The sequence below is a fragment of the Python bivittatus genome, unplaced genomic scaffold (assembly GCF_059951505.1).
Source record: "Python bivittatus isolate LINGU-HERP-01145 unplaced genomic scaffold, Pbiv_v1 ctg000410_np1212, whole genome shotgun sequence".
NCBI lineage: Eukaryota > Metazoa > Chordata > Lepidosauria > Squamata > Pythonidae > Python > Python bivittatus.
This window is the reverse complement of record NW_028277067.1, coordinates 16,528,270-16,554,999: the sequence shown is the minus strand read 5'-3', so window position 1 is coordinate 16,554,999 and position 26,730 is coordinate 16,528,270. Positions and strand designations below refer to the sequence as shown.

Here is a 26,730-nt window from a genome sequence, read left to right as displayed (position 1 = left end):
TAAAGCAAATACAGAAAACTCATATTGACCACTATAAGATCTAGTGGTCATCCCGATTTTTGCAGCACTAATCTGTTTGCCCTAATATCTTCAGAAACATATACGTTTTTGTACACAACATTCAGCTGTGTAGTTATGGCACTGAGTTTCATCCCCCCCCCCTTCTCACTTCAGCAAAATTCTATGCTATTTTATGTGAGCATTCATCTGATTTAAACTGAAGCTCAAAATACATGCACAGGAGCTATATAATCCATAAAGCACTGGCAATTTCAGTGATGGAGCCAACACTAAATGATCCTTTTTGCACAAAGTAAGAATTATTATCAGTAAGAAATATATATGAATGATAGCCAGTGTAGTGTTGTGGTTAAGGTGATGGACTAGGAGAGGGGAGATGCAGGTTCTCCCTCAGGCATGGAAACCACAGGGTGACTTTGGGCCAGCCACGCTCTTTCAGTGGCTGTTGGTGCAAGTGATTTTCCCTGATTGAATTACATTTTGTACATTATTATACCCTCTTTCCTGAATTAGGAACTTGAAAACCATCTATCTACCAACCTCCAGGATTGATTAGGAATTATGATGGTAGTAATAATAAGAGACACAGACACACACACAGAGTGCTGGACTAGGAGCAGGAGATGCAGGTTCTATTCCTCCTTGATGCACACAAGGCAGCTGGATGACTTTGGACCAGTCATTTTCCCTCAGCCTGAGACTGAGGAGAGTCACAAAACATTCCTCTACCACCGCGTATCGGACCACCATGGTAAGTAATGTCCATAAACTTCAATGGAAAGGTTACACATAGACATATTTATACACATTCTTATACATATACACACCTATGTGTGGTCTGGTGATGATTGTCATTCTGTCATTCTAAAGTTACCTGATTCTAGCCCACATTTTCAGATTCAGTTGGAAAAGATCAAATGTTTGCTCAAACGTGTAGCCTTGAAAATTAACATCACGGACCTTTGCTCTGAACCTGACAAAGATCCACTAGGCCACTCACATCAATTCAATTCATCTTTGGACAAAATGTCAAAGGGCCGAGGGTTGTAGGGCTAGAGAGAAAACTGTTTATTTTGCTTCTTTGTAGTATGATAAGCCTAAAGTCAATTTATACATGGTTTGAAAAAAAGGGTAGGCATTTCTTGAGGGAAGAGATCTCTTTAACAGACAAAGTGGGCAAATATTTTATCACAGTAATTATTAACAGGAGTCTTTCTTTTGTCCTTCCCATGGGTATAGCGTAAGGTGGGTGGTGATTACCCCACGATTCAGGGCAACATAGTATAAAAATTCTGCCTGTCCAGTTGCTCTTCCTACTTTGTCCATTCTACCCCTAAGCAATTTGGAGACATGAAGTGGATAATATTCATTTCTTTCCTTTACCTAGTAAGCTTTGCTGAATTGAAAAACCTGCCTAGAAGATATAGGCATGTGGGTAAGATGTTTTCTTTTTCTCACTCTCTTTTGAAAAGATCAGTTTTTCTCTTCTTCTTTTCATTCCTCAGATTTGTATTGAGTTTGTATTGCTACTTTGGAAACAAAGAGTAAAGGCTTAGTCCCCAGGGAATTGTGTGTTCCTTCAGTAGAATTTTCCAGAATATATCCTAATTTCTCTTCCAAATAAATAAATCTGTTTCATTTTAACTGGATTTTTATCCAAGAATTTCCCAGTGAATTGTCTATGTTTTTTGCATTAGAGTTGTCTACAAAAGACATCTCAGCCCAACCAGGGTCTGCTGGTTATGGTTTAGCAGTATTTGGAGGATGAAAAATTCCCTACAATAAATTCAAAATTGTATTTATGTTTCTACTTCTCTTGAATATCTAAATATTATACATGCCCCAAATCATGGCATTCTGTATTTCAGATCCTGACATTTCCCGCAAACAAGATAATTATTGTCAACATTTACTAGATGTTTAGGAGAAACTACTAAGAAACTTTTTCTTCTGAAGAATCTTGCTGACTTGGTTGATTTCAAAATCATAAGCAGGGTCATACTTAGTTAATAGTAAAATAGTAGACCATTAAGAAATTCCAGACACAATGGAGGTTACACTAAGGCATCAAACCAACTTTTGAGAAGAAGGAAATAGTAAAACTAATTTGCATTGTTGCCAAGAAGACCACATGAGATGTTTTTGAGTAGTTCCTAGAAGCCGAGCATGAGGATAAGGAAACATTATGTATATTACATTTTGTTACATGTATTATCATCTTTTTTTTTTTTAATTACAAGAGAAATCAATATAGTACTATGCCATCATACTCAATTGGTAGTTTTTCAAGGGCACAAAATGTTAAAGTTCTTGTCTGGAATAGTGAGTAAAAATTTGTTTACTGTCTTCTTTACAGATGACCATAATAGGACCATCAAAGTTGCCTCTAAAATTTCACCTGAGGAGTTTGCAGGCGCGTAAGTCTTCCAGAAAATTCTGCTATAAATTATTCATTAGATTCTTCTTTTTGCCTTCAGAAAGGGGAATTTCTCTCCTGCTATAGTCCCTTTTTTCCAAAGGTTTGACAACCATGACCTTGAAGCTCCCAGGGTCAGAACAAGAGGAAATTAGAATCCAAGCACCTCTCAGTGCTCTTCTATGTCCTCCGTGTGCTTGTTGAATACGTCCCCAGTAGAAGAGAATATTCATAGCTCAGATTTTGAGCTGTGGAATCCTTGGGGCTGATTCTCTTACCGACCTGGGTAATGCAATGTCTGCAAGCAAACAGCCAAGTTCAGAGTGCACCAAGGACTTCACTGTTGAATGTGTTGCTATTTGCAAAACTATTTTCTTAATCACCTGTGCTTTTTTCCAGTCTCATAGCCTTGTACGCTCAAAGTGTACAGCTTGCCACACTTGAGGAGGTGAAAAAACTGGTAGAAGCTACAAAAGCACTTCAACAGAAATGTGCTGCTGATGAACATTCAGACCCAGAATGTACAAAGCCTTTGGTAAGTCTTTGGAAGCTAAATTTGGGGTACAGATAGACATATTAATTGAGTACCTACAGACCTGTTCAGCTACAGTTTTTTGGCATATTTTTAAAGGGAAAATGGGTGCATTAACTCCACACCTAAGGAACCAATTTCCCTCCAATTCTATTATCCTATTAACCCTGTGGAGCAATGGAAAGATTGGCAGAAACACACTGCTTAACAAGTTTTTCTCATCTCTTGTTTTTCATGATATCTTTTTTGGGGGGGAAATTGTTTACAGATAGGCAAGCAGAAAATTTTTGATCTCCCATATATGGACCTATATCCCAATCTCATATCACCTAGGGTAAACAAGGGAATAAGGAGAGAGCTGACGTTGCGGCAGCACGACGCAGGTGAGCGGACCTCCGCAAAACCTCGTCGATTTTTAGCTACCTGGAGGCCCCCTGGGGCCCAAAGTTACCCTGTAGAGGTAGTGAATCAAGGAAGGGCTCTCCGTTGATCCCAAGGGGGTGGCAGCCCCCTTGTTGGAACTGGAGAAAGTCTTCCAAACTGGCGGCGAAGAGAACAACCATCTTGGCCGTTCCAAGGCTGTGGCAGCTCAAACGGAGGAGTTTGAAGATTGTGGTGGGAAACAGCGTGAACAGACTGGGTCAAGATATCTAACTTCTACCCGGGAAGAATCCCCCTAGGAAGACCATTCTGAGAAAAAGTGAGACTCTGAAAGAGGAGGGGTGGGACTCTCTCCCCCAAAAGAAAAGCAGCGAGCGGAACGTTGAGCCTTGATAGTCCTCCATGAAAGGAGTAGAGAAAAGAGGGAAGCTGAACTTTATGGAAAGGCAAGGGACCTCCTAAGAACTATTATTTTTTGAAATATAGATAACATTTATTCCTGAATAGATAAAGTGGAAGAAATTTGCTCTACTTAGTTTTTCTCTTCTATATTGTGGAATTAGTTACATTTCCTATTTTATTTTTACTTCCGGACTTAAAAGGATAGAAAACAGATGGAGAGAGACACCTACTGGCCAAAGACGCCAAATAAAGAAAAGAGACCTTGACTTTTTAAAGCAACAGATACTGATAACAGACTTTGTAAGATAAACAATAGCTGTGCTCAGAAAAAGAAGACTCTTTCTTTTAGTTTGTTTCCTTCCTTCTAAGGGACAAATAGAATAAGCCTTTTTATCAAGGACTCATATACTCTCTAAAGGACTGATTGATTGGACTAACGTAATGCACTATAAGTTATACAGACTACGCATTTGGATAACATATGGTGAGAGAGATATGTATTGTTGATCTGGCTTTATTTTTGTCTATAATAGGGGGCAAGAGAAAATTTTGAGGGTCTGGTGGGCAGAATCTTTGGTTGTTAAGATTGGTGGATTGTTATTTACCTGATTTGTATAAAAATAAGGGAATAGCGACTAGGCGCTGAGATAAGTGTCCCAAACTTGACGAAAATAGGAAGGAAGGTGGCATCTAAGCCATCATCTACTGCCTCAAGTCCATCTAATCAAAGATCAATAGAGACTATGCTGCAACAAGGAAAACCAGACCCGGTTCCAAAAGATATGTATTTGTTACTCCAATCAATGCAAGAGATCATGATTCAAAACCATAAAGAGATGAGAAAAGATATGGAGGAAATAAGAAATGATATGAAAAAGGACTTGGGGGAGATGAAAGAAGATACACAGAAAATAAAGATGAAACTAGACGACTTTCAACAAATGATAGAAAAAAATGAGCAAAGAATTCAGAAAATGGAAGAGAAGACTGAACAGACTGACAAGAAAGTTGATGAAACAACATACAGGCTAACCCAAGCAAATAAGGAGCTGGAAAGAACAGTGATAATGTTAGAAACAGAAAAAGCAGCCTTCTATCTAAGATTTCAGAATATAATTGAGGAGAAAGGGGAAGAACTGTCTGAGATTATGATAGAGCTTTTAGCAAACACATTAAAGATTCAGAAGCAAGAGATAGATCTGGAAATCGATGAAATTTTCAGAATTCATACGAGCTATGCAAGGAGGTATAAACTACCTAGAGAAGTTCATGTCAGATTTCTGAAAAAAACAACAAGAGATGAAATCTTGAAGAGGGTTAGAGATGAACCATTGCAATACAACGGGAAAGAATTGGTGGTTTTGAAGCAAGTCCCAAGAAGAGTGAGGGAGATAAGGAAGCAATATCATTTCTTAACTATACTACTGATAAAATACAATGTAAACTTTAGATGGTTGACACCCGAGGGATTACTCGTGGAGTGGAATGAAAAAAGGTATAGATTGGACTCCCTAGACAAAGCAATGGAATTTTAGGAAGCACAATTCACTATAGATGAAAGACAGGAGATACAGGGAGAAATAGAACACAGAAGCCAAGAAAAAATTGCAATGGAAGGAAAGACTATGCAACCGGAAGTAAGAGCGGAGAGGGAGAAAACAACAGAGTGCGTAGAAGCAAGATCTAAAGATTAAAAGGAAGTCAGATCGACTAGAAGGATAAGACCTATTTATAAGTGAAGAAATGGAAGAAGAAATCAAGATGCTATCAATGAATATAAATGGACTAAATTCTCCTATGAAAAGAAAAAAGATTTTTACAAGACTTCACAGACAAAACTTAGACATAATTTGTTTACAAGAGGTGCACATCAAAAAGGACCATGTAAAAGTATTGGAAAACTCTAAACTAGGGAAATTATACTTTTCATTAGCACATCAAAAGAAAAGAGGCGTGTTGCTATATATTAAGGAAACATTGAATACTAAACAAATTTTTGTAGATGAAGAGGGGAGAATTTTGATGGTGGAAGCGATAATCAACCAAAAACAGACATTAATAGTAGCAATTTATGCACCAAATAATAAACAGGAAGAATTCTATAAGAAACTTCATAAAAATATATTAGAGGTTGAATATGAGAATATTTGTCTTCTTGGGGACTTTAACGCAATTGTGGATGTTAAAGTGGACTATAAAAGTGCTAAAGTGAATAAAAAGGCAAGGAAAACACTACCCGGAACTTTTTTTAAGATGATAGAAGAACTAGGTATTCAGGACATATGGTGAGAAATAAATCCAGGGAAAAATCAGTATACTTTTTACTCCAATAGACACCTATCATGGTCCAGAATAGATATGGTATGGCCCTCAACAGAACTAGGGTTAAACATACAAGAAATTGAGGTAGAAACCAGCATCTAGGCTGACCACAATCCAATAAGAATTATCTGGAAGGGACAAAGAAAGAGGGTAAGATGGTCTCTGAACCAATTTATAATGAAGGACAAAGACTTTATACAAATGATGAAAAAAGAAATGGATTTCTTTTTTAAAGAGAATAAGAAAGAGGAGACCTCGTTACAAAATTTTTGGGACACAGCAAAAGCATATATTAGAGGGTTGGCTATAACCTACAGAGCAAAGAAGAATAGGAAACAGAAACAAAATCAAAAATTGCTAGAAGAAGAATATAAAAGATGTGAAGTAGAATTACAAAAACAACCACATAGAACATGTCTAAAAAGACAAATGGAAATAATTAAACATAAGCTAAATTTGATGGCAAAAGAAGAATTGGCTCAACAAATTAAAAGGGCAAAGCAAAACTTCTTTGAGAATGCAAATAAACCGGGAAGATGGCTAGCTTATAAGCTGAAAAAGGAGAGAGAAAAGAAGTTGATAAGTAAACTACAAGATGAGACAGGACGAATGCAACATCAAAAGGAGGCTAAAAAGAAAATAATTCAGGAATATTACAGGAAATTATATGATATAGAGATGGTGTCAGAAGGAAAAATAGTACAATACTTGGAGAAAGCTGCATTGCCTAAAGTACCCCAAATGGTGAAGACTATGTTAAATGAGAGAATAACAATGGCAGAACTTGTAGAGGTGATTAAAAGACAAAAAAATAACAAAACACCAGGACCAGATGGACTTCCAGCAGAACTTTATAAACAATTGCAAGATACTTTATGTGTGTCAATGTTAGAGCTATGCAGTGAGGTAATGTTCAAAGCCAAAATGCCAATTACATGGCAAGAAGCAAATATTATATTGATTCTAAAAGAAGATTCAGATCCAACACAGATAAAGAATTATAGGCTAATATCCTTATTAAATGTGGATTATAAAATATTTGCCTCAATAACAGCTGAAAGACTCAAAAGATTCTTGAATGAATTTATACACCCAAATCAAAATGGATTTTTGCCAAAATGACAAATTAAAAATAATGTAAGAATAATTTTAGATACGCTGGAATTTTATGAAATCCATTCAGAAAAACAATTGGCATTTATTTTTTTAGATGGTCAGAAAGCATTTGATAATGTGAATTGGCAGTTTATGATACAGCAACTAAAGTGTATGGATTTTGGTGATGAATTTATAAATATGATTAAGACTATATATAGTATTCAAGTGGCTAAAGTGATGGTAAATGGAGATGTAACAGAGAACTTTTATATAAAGAAGGGTACAAGCCAAGGATGCCCATTGTCCCCTTTATTATTTATATTAATGTTAGAAGTTCTAAACAGAAATATCAGAGAAAATTCTGGAATAAAAGGGCTAGAAATAAAAAAAAGAAGAGTATAAATTGCAAGCTTTTGCAGATGATCTGGTATTTATCTTAGAGGAGCCGTTAGAGTTCGGCCCCAGGCTACTGGAGAAAATAGAAGAATATGGGGAAATAGTAGGACTAAAAATAAATAAGGAGAAAACTAAGATGTTAGTGAAACAGTTAAGCAGAAAAATAAATTGACAGAAAAGATGGGTCTCCATATAGCCAAGATAGTGAAGTACTTGGGAGTGTATCTCACAGCGAGATGTGCTACAATTAAAGAGGACAACTATACAAAATTACTGCATCAAATCAAAACAGATCTGGAGAAATGGAAAAACCAGCAATTATCACCGCTAGGAAGAATAGCCTCAATCAAAATGAATATATTACCAAAACTGCTTTTTTTGTTTCAAACAGTTCCGATAAAGCTAGATAAAAATTTTTTTGATGAATTAAATAGAATTGTTTTAAAATTCATCTGGCAAGGGAAAAAAGCAAGGATAAGATTGAAGCTATTGCAAGACTCTAAAAACAATGGGGGGCTTGGGCTACCGGACTGGGAGTTGTATTACTAAGCAGCAGTATTAACTTGGGTGAAAGACTGGATAACTTTGAGGCACAAAAGATTATTGGTGCTGGAGGGACATGACTTGCTATTGGGATGGCATGCTTTTCTCTGGTATGGGAAAAACACTGCACATAGATACACATTTCCAAAGACACTACATGAGAAATGCTTTACCTAGGACTTGGGAAAAATAAAGGTAAAAAACTCTAGGAAAATACCAATTTGGCTATCGACCATGGAAGCGTTAACACATCCAAACCTGGTTAATTTGGAAAGAATTGTAACATACAAAGATATTTTGAATGAGATAGGGGGATTGAAAAACAGACAGGAATTACAAAATCAAGGGGTAGATTTAGCATGGTGGCCATATGCACAAATACAATCTAGATATGTGAAAGATGCAAAGGAATGGGGTTTCTATAAGGAGCTAACATCACTTGATCAAACTTTATTGGCTACAGAAGAAAAACTGATTAAGAAGCTATATGGCTATTTGCTAAACATTAAAATGGAAGATGAACAAGTGAAAGAAACAATGATTGTCTGGGCTAAAAACTTTGGCTATAATATTGACTTAGATAGGTGGCAAAACCTTTGGGAGAGAAACCATAAATTAATGATGGCCACAGCATATAAAGAGAACCTATATAAAATGTTTTACAGATGGCACTTGCCACTGGCAAGACTGGCAAACATGTTCAAAGACATGTCCACCAAGTGCTGGAAATGTAAGCAAATACCAGGTACTTATTATCATTTGTGGTGGACATGTACCAAAGCAAAAAAGTTTTGGACATCTATACATATTTGGTTAGAAAAAATGATAGAGCAACATATAGACTTAAAACCAGAGACATTTTTACTGGGCGTAATCCCGAGAAATTATGACAAAACAACTATATATTTAATATTGCATATATTGACAGCAGCAAGAATTGTATTTGCACAATATTGGAAAAATGAAGACACCCCTACAGATGAAAGTGTTATTCAGAAAATATTGGACTGTGTGGAGATGGACAGATTGACTTTAAAAATAAAACATAAAGATGATACAGAATATTATTTGATATGGGATAGATTTTATCAATAGCTTGATAAAAGAGGTGGAAGTTAGAAGTTAGAAGATGACTATTATACATGAGTGATACGTGAACTATCCTGATAACTTAAGTATCACTATTATTGTGGTTAAAAGATTGCAAATGATCTATATTGATAGATGAACTGGTAGGATTATTAATTATAGAAGCATTACTAGACTATATTAATCTTATTATTATTGTTATGAGTTGATCAATACGAAGAACTACTCTGACACTTTAAATACTGTAAGTAAAAGATGAACTGTTATGATGTGAGATAAATCAATGTAAGGAGCAATACTCTGACATATTATTATTATTATTGTTAAAACAGGGTGAATGATCTATGTACCTGAAAAGGGAACCAGTTGACACGATGTTTTTCTGAGGTTTCTTTTTTTTTTTTTTTATCTGTGCTCAGTCGTTACCGACTCTGCAGTGACTGCTTGGACGAGTCCTTGCAGTTTCCCAGGCAATTGTTTCAGAAGTGGTTTGCCAGAGCCTCCTTCCTAGGGCAGAGCCCAGCTGGCGAGCGCAGGAGGCGGGGTTTCCGTTGCTTCGCGCCCTTTTCAGGGGCGCGCAGTTTTTCGCGCTTACCGGCAACTGCTCCCGACTCCTTTTTGCAAGGCGCCGCCAGCATTTTTCCTCCCACCGGAGTGAGAGTCCCCATTTATCTACTCACGTGAGTTTTCGAACTGTTGGGTTGACAGGAACTGGGGAGGAAACAGGAGCTCACCCTGCTAACGGTTTTTTTAATATTTATTTTGTATATATTTATATATATATATATATATATATATATATATATATATATAATTTTATATTATTTTATATTTATTTATATTGACATATAAATAAATAAATAAATAAATAAAAATAACAATGGCCCCCCCCAAAAAAGGTTTAAGGGAATAGGGATTTATAACTCATTTCCCCGAAAACCCATATCGTTTGACATGGATATTAGTTATATAAATCACTCCTAAGAAATGTTTTTTTTTAAAGCGACTTTGCTTCTGTTTTCTAGGGTACCATTTTCCTGGATACACTCTGTCATGATGAAGAGTTTTCAAAGAAATATGAATTTCATGACTGTTGTGCTAAGGCTGATCCAGAAAGAAATGAATGTATTTTGTCCCATAAAAATTCATCTGAAGGATTTATTCCTCCCTTTCTTCATCCAACTGTAGAGGAGGGTTGCAGTGCATATCAAAATAACAGACATGACGTTCTAACCCAGTAAGTCAATTGACCAATGGTTGTAGCTTAGAATAATTAAATCTTCTTTGAGTGAATGATGCTAATATAAAATTGGACATACTGTTACTTAATTTCACTTTCTCTGATCAAAATCCAGTGAGGTATGGATCAAAAAATATATGCTGCTGAAATTTGAGTACAAAGAGTGCTAAATTTCAGAAGAGAAAAGTTTGGAAATCATTAATTTTCAAAGTCCTATATTGAGGAAATCAACATTAAACATAAGGAAGGCTGTATTAACAGTTATGTAATTTAAGGGACATCTCTCTCTCTCTCTCTCTCTCTCTCTCTCTCTCTCTCTCTCTCTCTCTTTCTCTTTCTCTTTCTCTTTCTCTTTCTCTTTCTCTCTCTCAGACATGCACACACACGCTCTGTATCTGTATCTGTATCTGTATCTGTATCTGTATCTGTATCTGTATCTGTATCTGTATCTGTATCTGTATCTGTATCTGTATCTGTATCTGTATCTGTATCTGTATCTGTATCTGTATCTATCTATATCATCTATATCTATATCTATTTGTTTTGTTTTTAATAGATCTATTTATGAGGTGGCCAGAAGATCTCCTAAAGCTCTAATTGCCTTACTCCTTCATGCAACTAAAACCTATAATAAAATGTTTACAACTTGTTGTGAAGCAGATAATAAAGATACCTGTTTCTGGGAAAAGGTATTTCACTATGCATCTTGAAATTTTGTAGAAATAAGTTGCAGCACCAACCTCATCAGGATTCAGCAGAATCTGTTTTATACCAAGTGAGACCACTGTAACTCTAATAAGTCTTTCTAAATATAAAATCTATTTAATTTAGGTATCAGTATTGTATCACACATGATATCAGTGTTGTAGAAGTGATATTATTATTGTTGTTGGTTACATAGTCAGCCAGATGTTTAGACTGGATCTGGCATTTTTATCCACCTCTCAGGACCTGGGATAGGCAGATGTTGTTTGAAGGTTTTCAAGGTATCATCGCAGGATATCAGCTGTTCCAAGTAAAGCTGCCCTTTGCAATTGACTGAGAGTGATTTTAATGGTGTTCAAGTGGTGCTCCAGATGTTTTGGGATTGCACCTAAGGTGCCTATAACTATTGGTACTATTTTTGCTTTCTTTTGCCATAGTCATCCTGCTTCTATTTGTAGGTCTCTTAGTTGTTGTTGTTGTTGTTGTTGTTGTTGTTGCTTGAATCGTGCTGATTTCCTGTGACTGCCCCCATGATTCCTGCTGACAGCACTTTCACTTTTGGGACATCTGGCCTAAGAATTTCTCTTTTCTCTCTCTATCTGTTTCTCTTTCTCTCTCTCTCTTTCCCAATCTATTTATTGTACTGGACAATGTTTTCTTCAGCTTTTCTCTTTCGGTTTTGTAACAGGCAACAGAAGTCACAAGGAAATTTAAGGAAAAAATTCATGAGCAGGAGGACATTTGTTTCATTCTGAACAACTATGGAAAGGACACTTTATATCCATTGTAAGTCTGGCTGATTTGGGATGGGGTAGGGAACTAACTTCTAGGAATGTCCATCAAATATGGATAAACTCTGTATATGGAATTTGGGGGCTCTCTTGAGGACATGTTCATAGTTTTCATGAGGCAAAATGTGTTCTCTAACAAGCATGGAAAAAAAAAAGAATTTGATCAGGGATATTCAGAAGAGACTGTGCTACTAAATGCTGAAAATAAGCAGATAATATGTCTATAATAATAGCTAAATCAATTCATCCCTTGTCTGTGAAAAACCCCAAAAGGGAAAATGGGATACAAGCAAATAAATCTAAATAATTGACCAATTGACAAGAGAAAGTTTCAAGGATCACCACCTAATAATGAGGTTCATAAGGAGGCTTTTTATACTTCCTCAGGTTTCTATTTCTCCAGAGACTCAAAACATATCAAAGCAATGTGAATTATGACATGGTTCGGAGGCAACAATTTTGTGTTTTGACCATTTGGGAAAGACCTGTATGGGTTTAGTAAATTAATAGTTTGCTATTGTCAGCCCTTTCAGTTAGTCCAGACCACAAGCACAAACCTTCAGTACTAACACTACCTTTATTGTAAGGTTACTGCAACAGAATCTTGCAAGTCTGAAAGTATTTCTCCCCTCCTTTACTTTTACTTTCCAGAAAACTAGGGAGGATCCCTTCTGAAACCTTTCCCATTCCCCTTTTTATTCTGTGGGCTGAGATACCTTTTGCATGACAGTTCTCTAGGCTGCAACTCTCCCTCCTGTCTCCCACGGTCATTTCCACATACCATTACATCTATATATATTTTGAATGAAATGAACAAAAAACCTGAAATAAGGAATTTAAAATAACGAGGAAGGAAGGAAGGAAGGAAGGAAGGAAGGAAGGAAGGAAGGAAGGAAGGAAGGAAGGAAGGAAGGAAGGAAGGAAGGAAGGAAGGAAGGAAGGAAGGAAGGAAGATGGACCATCACTGGCAGTATTTACACATAAATCCATATCTATCATCTTAATGAAATCCATATGCAATAGTTTTACCCCCAAGAAAGATATGGATAGAAGGAAATAATCATTTAGGGAAAAGTTTGTTAATATAGCTATAAAGTGGAAGGCAGATCTGGATGCAACTAACTTTACTGTAGGTCTTTTAAAGTTTTTTATTATTATTATTGCTATTCTGTTAACTTTTGAGCTTTTAAATACTATTGATCTCAGTACAGATACTGTTCAATTTTCCAGTGATTTGCAATAGAACAACTGCCAATTAACATAGAAAATTCTTAATAAATTGGACTAAGTTATAACTGCAGGTAGCTCTCATTTAGTGGCTGCCTCCTTTAGCAACCATTTGCAGTCACTATGGTGATGAAGAAGGAAGTTTAGGACCAATCCTCACATTTACAGCCTTCACAGGTCTGTAAAGCAAAGGAAAGCTGAAGAAAGATTATAAGCACAGTTGCAGTTTCATTTAGCAACCACTTTGTTAACAAACAAGTTGCCAGTCCCAATTGTGGTTGCTAAACAAGGACTACGTGTAGACCAGTCTGATCAGTATACAAACAGCAGGATGAATGACTACGATTGCTAAGCAGTTTTGCCGATTTCTTGAAAACTTTGGATCATGATAAAGATATACCTTTCTTAAGCAAAATGGTAAAGTTTCCCCTGACTCAAGCTAACTCTTGGTGATGAGTATGTGGATATGCCCTTGTTTTGCACTATTGATTTTTATCCTGAAGATTTTTTTTTTTAAACTTCCCCTTCTATCTTGCAACTCTTGTATTTCTTGGTGATCTCTTGCACAAATTCTAAGCACGTTGAAACCTACATAGCTTTCTTGACAAAGCATGCTCATGATGCTTGAGAATTTATTTCATATTTTCCTCAATGGTGTTTTTTACCTTACTTTGCTGTCAGTAGCAGGGGAGGATTCTGCTTAGTTGAAGTTACAGTTACAAGATTCTCTTACAATTCATGCACATCTTTCCAGACCTTTTTGCTTGCTCCTTTTTCCTCATTTGGAAAAGTTCCCATGGGAAGTGTTCCCTCAAGACACCTTCACTGAAGGCTGAACTGATGCATAGGGAGCTAAAGTTTCACACTTCAGGAGCAGCTGTTCCTATTGAAAAAAAAATAGTTGTATCTGTGTGTGTGTCACATTGCAAGAAAAGAAACTTAAAGCCCCAAATGTGATTGTGAAATAAATTAAAACCGCAACCTTGTGTTATTATGGGGTGATAGGATTTAAAAATGGAGGAGAATGTTGGGTGGTACAAAGTGATGCAGAAATGGTATGAAAGAGATATGATTGAATACATGGAATATTGATATTGATCAAAGCTATGCTGTCCTTTCTTAATTATATGATATTGTATGTTCTTGTGGAAATACACTGTAGATATTATTTGGTATCTGCTTTGAAATAATTCTAATGCTTTTATTTTCTTTCCAGGAAATTTGTTGAGACGATTGATAAGTTCTACCATGCTGATCAGGCATCTGTAGCCCATATTGCTAAAGATATTGTACACATCCATGAAGAAACCTGTAAAGGGGATACCCTGGAGTCTTTACTCGACAGGGTAAGATTTATTTATTTCATATCTGCTACTTCAAACCATGTAATATATAGATATGAAAGCTCCCAGAATAGGACTCCTTTGTATTTGCCTGTTTGACTCTATTAAGCTGTAATTTAATTTAATTTATTTTATTTTACTGTGCTTTCAAAGAATTCATCAATGCTTTTGGATGGATAAGGGCAGCACTCAGTTAAATTTTATGCTATATACTGTATAAAGTCAAGAGGTGCCTTCTTATATACTCAGTCTCAACTTCATGATTTTTGTTGTTGTTTTTGTCTTGGTCTTCTGTTCTAGAATCACCTTTTGAAATTTTCAAATTTCTCTGTTGCAGTTTCAGATGGGTGATGCTTTTCAGCTTATGTTCCATTTCCAAAATTCTTGAAACTGGAGTTTGGAAAATACATATACACACAGAGATATTTTGTTCTTTCGTTTAGGAAACTAAGAATTGATAATATATGATAGAGGCACTTCAGTGGGAGATCCAGTGCAGGGAGCATTTAAGGTGCTGGTTTAAGAATATGGAGACCTAGGTTTTGGTCCTCCCTTAGGCAGAAAAGCTAAGAAATGGTTGAGAGTGACCAGATGAAACTCAGCCAATAACCTGAAGATTGACTTGAACATGTGTGTCCCCAGTTTTAATCCTGCACCTTCATGAATATGCTTGGGGCTGGATTATCTGGGTGTTTTGGGGGTGGGAGAAATATTATTATTATTATTATTATTATTATTATTATTATTATTATCAGATCTAATAATATTATGTTAACTCAAAGGCACTGGGTGAGGTCATCTGTAGCCATGGCATGAGGTATCATCAGCATACTGTATAGCTGTATATCTCTGCCCCTGGAGAAGTAAGCAATGCTCTTGATGTCCTGTTAGGTTTTGGATGGGGACCACAGGCTTCAGCTCAACCCTGGCAAGACTGAGTGGACTCAGGACTTCTGGACTCATGACTCTTGCTCAATGAGCAGGTGGCAGTTGTGGCCAGAAAGGCCTTCAGATTGTTCACCAGTTGTGCCTATTCCTGGGCGAGAAGGCCCCCCACTTAGTCACTCATGTCCTGGTCACCTGCCTCATGAATCAGTAATGCACTGTACATGGGGCTGCCCTTGAATAGCATTTGGAAGCTGGCACAAAATGCAGTGCTGTGAGCAGTTATGTGTGCACCTAGATCAGCGCACATTAAACCTCTGGCTGTACGAGTTGCATTGGTTACCAGTTTGCTTCTGGGTTCAATTCAAGATACTGGTAAAGACCTATAAAGCCCTACATGGCATGGGGCCAGGTTATTTGAGAGATTGCCTCTTCCCAAATTCGTCTATCTGTCCTATCACATCTGGTAGGACAGGCATTTGTGGGTCTCGTCCATAAGGGAATTTCATCTGACAGGCTCCGGAAGGAGAGCCTTTTCTGCCATACCATCCACTCTTTGGAAAAGCTTTCCCCCTGAGGTCAGATTGGCCTGGCTTTGCTGGCCTTCTGGAAAATCCTGAAGCTCTGCCTGGGGAACCGAGAATGTGGGTATGGAGGCTCTAAAGTGGCTACATTACTAGTGACCTCTCCTGAAGATTATGGTTTTGCTTTTCATTTAAACAATTTTTGTTGTTATGTTTCTGGATATTTTCTTGGATTGTTTTTCTCTGAACTTTGACTGCCAGTCAGAGTCACATATGTGAGACGGAGAGCTATGTAAATTTACCAAACAAACAAATAAAAACTATAGTAACCCTGACTTCTCCCAGCACTCTAGCTCTTTTGACCTAATCGTTCTTTCTAGCAACATCTGCACAATACCCCTCTCTTTGCTTCAGTTTCCTACAAGGAAGAAAGAGAAAGGGTGGTGATCTTGGATTAAACACTTGCAAAGGAAAATAAATAAATTAAAAAAACAAACATTGTGCACGTATGTAAAAAAAAAAGGCTTCTGTTTTTAAGAATTCTGTGGCATGCTCTGAATATTTGAAATCGAGGATATCTGATGTTGTTGTGTGATTACACAGACTTACTGACTTATTGTCAAAGCAAGAACTTTTGAAGAGGTACTTGTTCACCATTATTAATTTTCTTTGGAAAGAAGCCTTGAAAGGGTTTTGTGATACTCCACCGTTCCTCCAATTACATCCAGTCTTTAAAGGACCAATCTCTCTCTTTTCTTACAGATAGAATTGTCTGAATATGTCTGTAAAAACAGAGATACTATATCTTCTAAGCTTGATCATTGCTGTGGATTGCCTCTGGTGGAAAGACCAGCATGCCTTCATGGTTTGGAAAATGATGAGAAGCCTGCTCCTCCAGACCACCCATCCAAACAAATCATAAATGAGGCAGAAGCATGTCAATCTTATAATGAACATGCAGATGAACACCTGGAAAGGTACAGCATAGAGATTCCACACTATCCTCATTCCCATTATCTGGTGGGGCTAGACTGTTCAAAATAATGCAGGGAACATGGCCTTTTGTGCTGAACAAATGGAACAGTTCTCACCCTATCACCAGATAGAGTGAGACAATGGGTATTAGGAGGACAGCCTTGGCAGTTTCCCCTAAGTGTCACTTCTGAACCTTAAGCAGCTCCTTCCCAAGGAAGATAAATTTTGTGCATCTCATAAACTTTCTCTCAGCTCCTCAATTACCTTCTTGGGGGATTCAATTGCATTACCAGCACTGAAACAAGATTCAGCTGCTAGTCCAATTGGGTTTTGGACATAGAAAGGAGAAGATGTCATTATCCTTTGCTTCAGGTAGCAAAATGTTCAGGCAGATGTGATTGGGGTTAGAGATGGAGGGAGCATAAGTAGGCTAATATAGAGATAAACTTCTGGAACTAAACAGCTAAGGAATCTCTCTAATGCAGGAGAGGAAAAAGGAACAATAGGAAAAGAAGCAGAATAGTAGTTAAGTAGCAAAAAGATCTGGCAAACTAAACTTGAGCTAGAAGAGCAACATGGATGGATTCAGAAGTGATCTTGGGAAAGATCGACATTTCAGTCATCCAAAGCATTATTTCCAGTTGATATCAGAAGAAAGGAATGGGCCATGCTAGAAAACATGACAGAAACTGAAGGATACTCAACTCTTCCTTATTTGCTCCATAATTTCAAATGGCTGACCCAGGACTTCTGCAAAGTTTAGAATCTTATAATCATAAGTTTACAAGATTTTTTAAAGATTACTGAAACAAAACATTTCAAGAACATGAAATACATTGTCTCCTTTCTGTTGCTATTAATATTTGCTGACCCCATTTTTCATTTCTTGTAGCTTTCTCTTTAACTTAACAAGAAGCCACCTTGAGCTTTCTAAACTGCTTGATGTGGAAATTTTCCTAAGATATAAAGACTTGTTGGGCCAATGCTGCAAACTGGAAGATCATGCACAGTGTTTGCATACAGGGGTGAGTTCCTTTGTCTCTCTACAGGCCATTGTCTGTTGATTCCCTGCCCACCCGCACTCCCATTGTGGTACTATTAATAATTATTCAGAAAATAGAAGAGAAATTTTAGATTCAACAAGATGCATTATTAAATGCCATGCCTAGAGTGGGAAATTTCACCCTCTATGTGTGTTGGTCTCCCCCCCCCCCCCTTTGTTTTTGTTTTGTCTTGTTTTGTTGTGTTGTGTTTTACTTTGCTTGGAATGATGGAGGATTTGTTGCCTGAAAATTCAGGTGGAATGGAGTGGAGCTGCCCTTGAAGAGTGTTTGGAAGTGATAACTGGTGCAAAGTGCAGTAGCCAGACAGGTTTCTGGTATTTGCTTTTCTGATAATATTATCCAGGCCTTGTGAGTACCACCTGCACTGCTTTCATTTCCAGGCCCAATTTTAGGTTTTAGTTATTGTAAATCTCTAAATATCACTTTGTCCTGATTAAAAGGCCCTGGTCATCTTTTTATGTCACTCTGGGAGCTCCTGTAACATGACCTTCCTACAAAACAGATTCAGCTCACATGGTATTTTCTATGGCCACACTCTAGAGAAACGAGGGGAGCATAGCTAGTGAAATTACCATCCTGTGTGGCTTCTCAAAACATTGCTTTTTTCTATACCATTTGACTTGATCTGGAAGGTATAAGGGGCACTGACTAGATTTCCCAGATACTCTTTTTACCTCTATTTTGTACATTTAATGGGTATCGCAAAATTGTTTTTATCAGATCACGCTCTTAGCTATTCCTTTCTATTCACATTTGCCTCTAACTTTGGGAGAACCCAAACTTACCCATCCCAATTTCAGCTGTCTTGAAAATCACTTGTCTCCTCCAGGGTAAGAATTACATGTGTTTCTCAGGCTTTTTCCCAACATTGTTATATTGCTTCTTCCTAGTTGTGCTCACTGTTACTGCAGACATTTAACAAAAAATCATTTTCTTTCAGGAAGAACAACTTGAGTTGCTCATTAGTAAGACTGAGGAAGTTGTGAAGAAAAATTGTGAACACTATAAAAATACGGGAGGCTGTGCCTTACAAGATGAGTATGTTGTTATTTGAATGATAAATTTGCAATAAGTGGAACTGTTCAGTAAGCGAAGCCATTTATGGATGGGTGATTGTCTACTTGCAGGGGGAGGGGGGCACTGGAGACCCAGACTGAAAAGGCTGCAATTCCTCAGAAAATAATATTCCACCAAATGCTTAAGATGTCTTCATGTTCTCCTGAACTTCTACAGCTTTTCAGTCTTTCTGAAGAGTATTCAGGAAATTCATTTCTAAAGCGTTGCTGCCTGTGAATAGAGTGGAGATTTCAGTTATAAGCATGAATCAATTTTTGTAGTGTTGCAATGCTAAAATAATGTACTTAGATTAAACTTTCTTAGGTTTAAAAAGATGTTGAGATGCACTAAAGGAATACAATATCACAATGCGGGTCCCCACATTTTTTGAAAAAGTTAAATCAACATAAAAGCTAATACTTACTCAGGTCGATCTCTTACTGTATGTTACAAACAGAAGGCAATGACTGAGGAGTGTTTGTGTAGCCAGGGACGTTCGATTTTGTAGAAAGGGAACAAATGTTTGGATTTTACTAAAACCCTGTAATTCAATCCTAAGCTTTAGGAAAGCAGTACTTTTCCTCTAGCGCCCTTTAGTGCTTTTACAAACCTGCCATAATCAAGAGCATCCCACTTTTCTAATGAATTCTCTTTGGCCTTTGTTGCAGACTCTTGGTCAAGTATACCAAGATTATGCCCCAGGTGCCTTGTTTAGAACTGACTGAGTTCACAAAAAAAATGATAAAGGTTGCTGAGCAATGCTGCAATTTGGATAGTCATCACCAATTGTCATGTGCTTTAGAAGATGTGAGTATTGCTTCCACCATATAATATTCTGCTGCTTTGGTTCTCCTCCATTTCCTGCTTTCACCACATGTTATGTTTTTCTGGGAAATCACTCACAATAAAAAGACTATAGATGGTCACAGTGGAAGGGAGGGCTATATGGGCTTCCAAAGCCAAGTACTACCCCTGGACCAATATCGTCAGCCCCTTTCTGCACATGATGTAGGGCACAAAGCAGAGTCTTCCAGGAACATCTCAGCAAGCAAGAAGAGATCCATTAAAGGCTCTAATGCCAAATAGGGTAGGGGTCAAAGTGTCATGGCAACCATCATCAACTGAGAGCAGAAAATGAATTCAAATCAAATATAAACAACTGAGACATTACTTACACATCTTCTTAGCTGCCGTGAATGGCAGTAATCTAATCTGTATGTAATCAAAACATATCTGTACCTGTTTTTGTTCATAACTTTCCCTCATTTACAGACCTTCTCTACACTTTCCCTTTCTGCACATTGATCTTAATGTTAATCCCTGGAAATCTTATTTCTCAAGTGCAAATGTCTTAAATATTTTCATTTTCAATGCATATTTCCTTGATGTTTGCTCTTTTATAAAATAACAATCCATTACACACTTGCTTTCTGAAGTGTCTTTTTCAGACGTACCACTTTAATTTAGTTTTGGGGGTTAGTTCACTGTTGATGTCTGAGACACTGTACAGTCCATTTTCGTTGAACTCAGAAATCCATTTGCAAAATATGTTTATATCCTTATTGGAAGCTGTGTATTCTCAGTGGAACAATATGATATTATTTTTTCAGTGTCATAATTCTGATCTTTCCTTATTAATATTTCATTTTTGAATCAAAATTATAATTTTACCAAATTGAAACAAATCAGGAATTTGTTACCATGTTTTGCTGAACAACTTTTAAGTATAACAATCCATCTAAGCCACCTCCTTCCTGAACATACTACTGGCCTCACGAATTATACTTTATGAATTTAAGCCTGGAAATATGGCCAGTTCTGTATTAAGGGGCTGACAGTCATGAAAATGTTGAAATACAACCTAAAAATCTTTAACATAGTTCTATAAACAACCATATGCCATCTTGTAGTCCACCACACTACTAACTTCCATACAGTTACAAGTATATTGCCCAAATTTATTACTCTTGATTGAACCATGTATGATCATCAATTCCCCTTTAGATTGGATTTTTAGATTTTCTATTACTAATAGGCTATTCTTTATCAGTGTTACACATATGCCAATATTAGGGGTACAAAACGTATAATCATCTTCACATATTTTTACCTTAAAATCTCCTGCTACCAAAAAATAATCAGAGAGTTGTCTATGTTATATCTCAAAGAAATTTGAGTCCTGGGGAGGAAGGTGTGTGATTTTTACTATTCAGAGGAAAAGGTATTAATTTAGTGAGAACCGCTTTTGACCTCCCTTTCATACAACCTTTTAGCATCAGGTAAAGGGCTAACTCTTGAAATGTTACGTGTATAGCATGTATCTAATAGATATAGTGGTCATATCATGTAACTGAAGGACTTCATTGGAATTTCTCTCTCTCTCTCTTCGCTCTCAGACGGATAAAGTGATAGGATCTATATGCCAGTATCATAAAGAGCATCACATAAACAAACAGGTTTGCCGATGCTGTGATTACTCCTTCATCAGACGTTGGGAATGTATCACTCACTTAGGAGCAGATCCAGACTATGTCCCTCCTGCTATATACAAACCTCACATAATGGATAACCCTGAGGTTTTGTGGTCAACTGATGAAAACATTGTGGAAGAAAGTGCACAATGGTAAGTAAACAAAGTCCGTTACCCAAATATTTTGGGACAGATGTCACATCAAATCTTTGACATCACATGTATGTCTGCTTCGGTCTACTGTACTTCCACACCTCGTGAGCATATCCTCCTGTATTTGTACAAACTTTTGTTTAGTCACCTCCCATATCAACCTCCTTTCTTGGGACATTCATGAATCAAGCTCTCTTCTCAAGCCTCTGGCTTGTCCTTCCCTTCTTTATTTCCCCAGGTATCTCCTTCTCCTATCTTTTCTTCTTCCATTCTGTCATTTTCTGTTGAAGGATAAAACCAGATGAGCAACTTAGATCTACAAACTACCCAACACTTCTAAAAATGACTTTGGTAATTTTTCCCCAACCATTTCCACCCAATTTAATGAAAGATAGAGAGATAGAGAGATGATAGATATTTTAATGAATATATATATTAATGAATATACATATCATCAAAAGAGGAATAATTTTGAGAAATTCTCATGAAATAAGCTAGTGTCCCATTTTTAGTTTTACAACCATGTTTCTGGTGTTCTATAGCTCACCCAACATCCCACACTTCAATTAAAACCAGAATAAAGATATTATGGAGATACAATTAGACTTTAAAAAAAAAAAGAATTGTGAATAGCCAAGGCGGTTGCAGAGTAGTGGAAATATGTGTTGCAGCACTTGTTTTTAACCTCTTCCCACCTTTTCTTCTGCTAAAATTTCTAGTTTCACAATGGGGAGTTTGTACTAAGAAAATGCATATTGAAAAAAATGTGGGAGCACTTAGCTTCAATGGAGTTTTTAACAGCTCTTGTTTGCCTTGCAGCTTGCTTGTCGGCTTGATCAGATTTTTGCCTCACATCACAGACAATCAGCTTGCAAATGTAACCAGAGGTTTCCATCTCCTCCAGGAAGAGTGCTGTGCAGATGAACACAAAAGGGAATGCTACGAATTAAAGGTATATCTTTAAAAAGGAGTATGGATGGGGAAAGTTCAATAAAGAGGTTTGCCTTGCTCTTCCCCCCAAATTTAGATTTGCCTTCATTAAGAAGGCATCAGCTTGGTGTAGTAAGCTACTACTCCTGCAGTTCCCACTTGGCATGCCCATATGTAAGAGGGATGGGAATAGATACAATGATTCCAACCCTAAATTTTCTCCATCATATTCTATGCAGCAGAATATTAGATCTGGTATTCTGCATAGGCTCTCTTAGAAGTCTGTCTGTCTGTCTGTCTGTCTGTCTGTCTGTCTGTCTGTCTGTCTGTCTGTCATCCATCCATCCATCCATCCATCCATCCATCCATCCATCCATCCATCCATTTATCATCAAGGACCAAGAGGCATCCATGTCTTGAGAAAGTGAGGCATGTATAGTTAAGGGTGATGGGGGTGAGGCCAACATTATTGTCTTTTTTTCTTTTTTTTCCTTTTTTTAAAATTTATGGATGGCTTTTTCAGTAATCAGGATGGCTTACAGTAGTAAAAAATGTAAAAAAAAGATAAGATTACTATAGGGAAAACCAGAATTGACAGATACATCTAAAAGCACCAACAAGAGGACACATAACTGCAAGTCATACTTGCAATGAGTAAGCTTGTTCTACTGTCATAATATATGCAAACACACATCACACTGTGAAAAAGAAACCAGATTGGTTTAATTTGTGCACAAGATGCAAGAATTAAAGTTTCAGGATGGCATGTAGCTTTCAGAAATCGAGGCTACAGTCATCTAAAACTTGAGACATCAAGAGACATCTCAAACTTGTCTAAAACTCAGAGACATCTAAAATTTGTTAGTAAAGTCAAATTTCCCAACTAGAAGATAATTCTGCAGCAACACTAAATTGAAGTCTTGTCACCTCTGCATTATGCTATGCAAATAAATACAAGCCATAGACAATTCCCAGCAGCCTCAGAGTAAAAGGACTGATTGTGTGCATCATTCCAAAGAAGCGTGCAGACCAAAAGCCCACAACATACCTGTTTTATCCTGTTCCATCTCTATTCTGGTACTACTTTGTACCATGTCACTTATCTCCTATATCTTCCTGTGGAACGAGAAACTGAAAAATCTAAGAAGCATGGCCACTTATATATTAAAGAACCAGAATTGCAATATATTTGTGTCTCTACAATTATAGAATTGCAGTGGCCAATATTTTCCATGTTTTTGTTCAAAACTGGAATGAAACTGAGGATGGAGGAGTTCAGGTGCACCAAAAGCCTTATTGTTCGGAATAAAGATTGCTAGGAAGAGCACAGTTAAGTTATTGAGCTGGTTGGAGATGTGTGTGATCTACTTTATCCAGCAACATCTCAGAATATATATTTTCAATTTCAGGGTAAGGCACTGATTAAGAGGATCCAAGACGGTCTTAAAGACGTATAACTATCTCAGGTGAGCAAATATGGAGATATGGTTTGTGCGTCAATGTTTCAGTGATTTTCTGCTGGTGTTCCTTGAAAAGGAATGGGATAGGGAGTGTGCCTGCACTGAAGATACCAGTGGATGAAATAACCTGTATCCAGTCATGATATTCCTTAGCCTAGTATAAAGTGGATCCTCAGCCTCTTCAAAGAATTCCTTCCTTCTTTTGAAAAATCCACGGTGGACTAATTTATTTTCTATATCCTTCAAGTCGTTTAATCTAAACTGGTATTTACAGCTGGCTCTGTGTATTGATAGCAGACCATGAGAAATTTTCTTCCTTCCCCCTGAATTCTTCTCCCTCAATTTTTGATAACCGAGTTTTAACTTCTCTGTTTTAAAAAATAAAAAGGGCTAACCTTTATTCCTTTGGTGTTCACAATTCATAACTCTGTGAATTGTTAATTAGATCTTTACATGAAAAGTATGTTCCTAATACAGTTTGTGGCTGAGCCTATCTATGTGTACTCTTTGGTGCTGGAAGTAATAGATTGTTCCTATTGTCTTTTAGCTTTCCCAATGGAAGAACGCTGGAGATAAAGTCCAAATATCCCCAGGCACCCTTGGTTGCTGCTTTTGTGTTACATGCCAATTTTCTAATGCCAAGGACAACCAATTTGATTCTTTTCTAAAATTTACTTCTCACAATAGTGTTACTGTTGAAAATGAATAAAGTCTTTACAATGAAAGATTGGCTTATCATTTAATGCTAAAAAGATACGGCATCAACATCCCTCTGATTCTGTCTCTCTCTCTCTCTCTCTCTCTCTCTCTCTGTGTGTGTGTGTGTGTGTGTGTGTGTGTAAGAGATAGCATGAAAAAGGACAGAATAAAATGCTTGGACCATTGGGAAGGTTCAATAACCAACACATCAAAATCAGGTAATAGCTGCTGGTCATTGATATCGTCATTCTGATCACTTAGTATCTCCTTCCTCCTAAAAGAGCCTCACAGCTTGCATAATTTCTTCTTGAATATCAGAAACTCTTCTTCATGAGGCAGAGACATCAAATAGCTTCTCTTTCATCATTATTTGTATGTTTTATATATGAAATCAGCCAAGGACAGCTTATTCAACAACAGCAGTTGGCAGCAACAGAGATACATGCATCTCTCATAAATATCAGCATAAACTAAAATGTTGCTTAATTTCAAACAGCAAGCCTGCTCTTCGGTTAAACCACACTTAACCTTTTTGCTTCTGTGAGGGTAATGCTGTCAGAAGCAGATCCTGATGATTTTACACACCTGGCAGTGCAGTTTTCTTGGCCATAATATGAAAATGCTTTGCCATAGCCTTTGGCTAATTCAGTTTGCATAATGACCAAACTCAGTAGTTGCATATCAATATTAAACCTAGGGGATGAGTTGGAATGAAAGGAGGAGGATATTTTGTGCAAGTGTAACCTATTCATTCCTAGACAGACTAGAGCAATCAGTTCTATGTTTTGATTTCAAAGAAAATTGAATAATACTGGCATAACACCAATCTATGATTATTCTCGTTTTTTCTATTTTTATTGAAAAAAATATAGACAAAAATGTGAGATCGATGGCAAAAAAATAGGTAAAGCATGAGCAAGCTTTCTGATGAACCTTAACTATCTTAAACATTGCTTCTTTTTTCATTACTTCGTTCATCATTTTTTACAGCAATAAATTTGTGAAACTTGCTAAAAGCAGGCATGAAGTAGGATAGAGAAGATGCAAGCTGTTTCATGATTGTCATAGATACTTTCTTTTCTTCATTTTTTTTTTAATCAGGCCCGTAGTTGGCTTTCTTCACCAATTTGCTCATTAACATGTGAATGGGGGATTGACAAAGTGATATTCATATTCTAATTGGCCTTTTTGCAATGTCTTCCACTTATTAAATAATATCAAATACAGAAGCAACTGGGTCACTGTGAGAAATTTCCAAATAAGATTTGGTCAGAAATGAGCTTTTTATACAAGTCATTTCTTTAAATAACTTCTTGTATCTGGCTACAACTAAACAAAATATTCCTTTAGACTGTGTTTTATTAATATATATGTAGTATGAATCTCCCAAATGCTATGGCTGGTGGAGAACCACATGTGGTTTGAATTTAATGGAAATATATAGAATTTGACATCTTTGAATCAATGCATAAATTAAAATGCAGACAATCTTTGAAATCTGTCCTTCTTTGAATGTGATGTTTATACTTATAAAATAAAATACAAAGTTGCTTATCCAAAAGAAGGCTTGTACTATTTTTGTTCCAATGAGTATAACATAGAAGTAAAATGTTTTTATTAAATAACTTGTTTGCAAAGATGCTTTATTTTGAGCAAAATTGTATAAAACCACATATATTAGGAGATGCAAGATAAATCAGAATTTTGTACTGTAGTTCACGTATGAAATTGTCCTAGAATATGTATATTATCTGCCTGTCTATTTATCTATGAAGAAAAGTTATGCTTGAATACATTGTTTTGGGAACAAGCTGCTTTCAGAATGCCTTGGAGGCAGAAATTAAAGCTGGTTTGAGCAGAGCTGGAATCACTGATAAGTACTACTGTTTTGTATCCTATAAGCAATCAGGGGCAGAAACCTCCTCCTTCTCCATCCTGTGAAGTGTCTGCCTCTAGCAAATGCACTTGCTCATGGCTGCTTTCCACATAAGTCCTTCCTTTTATTTTC

The 26,730-nt window shown here is 36.8% G+C and overlaps 1 protein-coding gene across 2 annotated transcripts in view; it reads left to right on the top strand.

Annotated features, from left to right (window-relative positions):
* LOC112542815 (alpha-fetoprotein-like) overlaps positions 1-24,748 on the top strand; it is a 47,948-nt gene extending 23,200 nt beyond the window's left edge. The window contains exons 1-15 of one of the 2 annotated variants that reach the window (XM_088143603.1): positions 1,322-1,456; positions 2,378-2,438; positions 2,837-2,972; positions 10,226-10,437; positions 10,997-11,129; positions 11,834-11,931; positions 14,380-14,509; positions 16,678-16,892; positions 17,783-17,915; positions 18,895-18,992; positions 19,679-19,817; positions 21,407-21,633; positions 22,453-22,585; positions 23,973-24,029; positions 24,571-24,748. In XM_088143603.1, coding sequence (XP_087999729.1) covers positions 1,372-1,456; positions 2,378-2,438; positions 2,837-2,972; positions 10,226-10,437; positions 10,997-11,129; positions 11,834-11,931; positions 14,380-14,509; positions 16,678-16,892; positions 17,783-17,915; positions 18,895-18,992; positions 19,679-19,817; positions 21,407-21,633; positions 22,453-22,585; positions 23,973-24,020 — 1,848 coding nt within the window. In that variant the 5' untranslated portion in view covers positions 1,322-1,371 and the 3' untranslated portion in view covers positions 24,021-24,029; positions 24,571-24,748. Of the gene's footprint in view, positions 1-1,321; positions 1,457-2,377; positions 2,439-2,836; positions 2,973-10,225; positions 10,438-10,996; positions 11,130-11,833; positions 11,932-14,379; positions 14,510-16,677; positions 16,893-17,782; positions 17,916-18,894; positions 18,993-19,678; positions 19,818-21,406; positions 21,634-22,452; positions 22,586-23,972; positions 24,030-24,570 lie in introns of those variants that run through there. The other variant, XM_088143604.1, reaches the window with a different exon arrangement.
* The last annotated feature ends 1,982 nt before the right edge of the window (positions 24,749-26,730 follow it).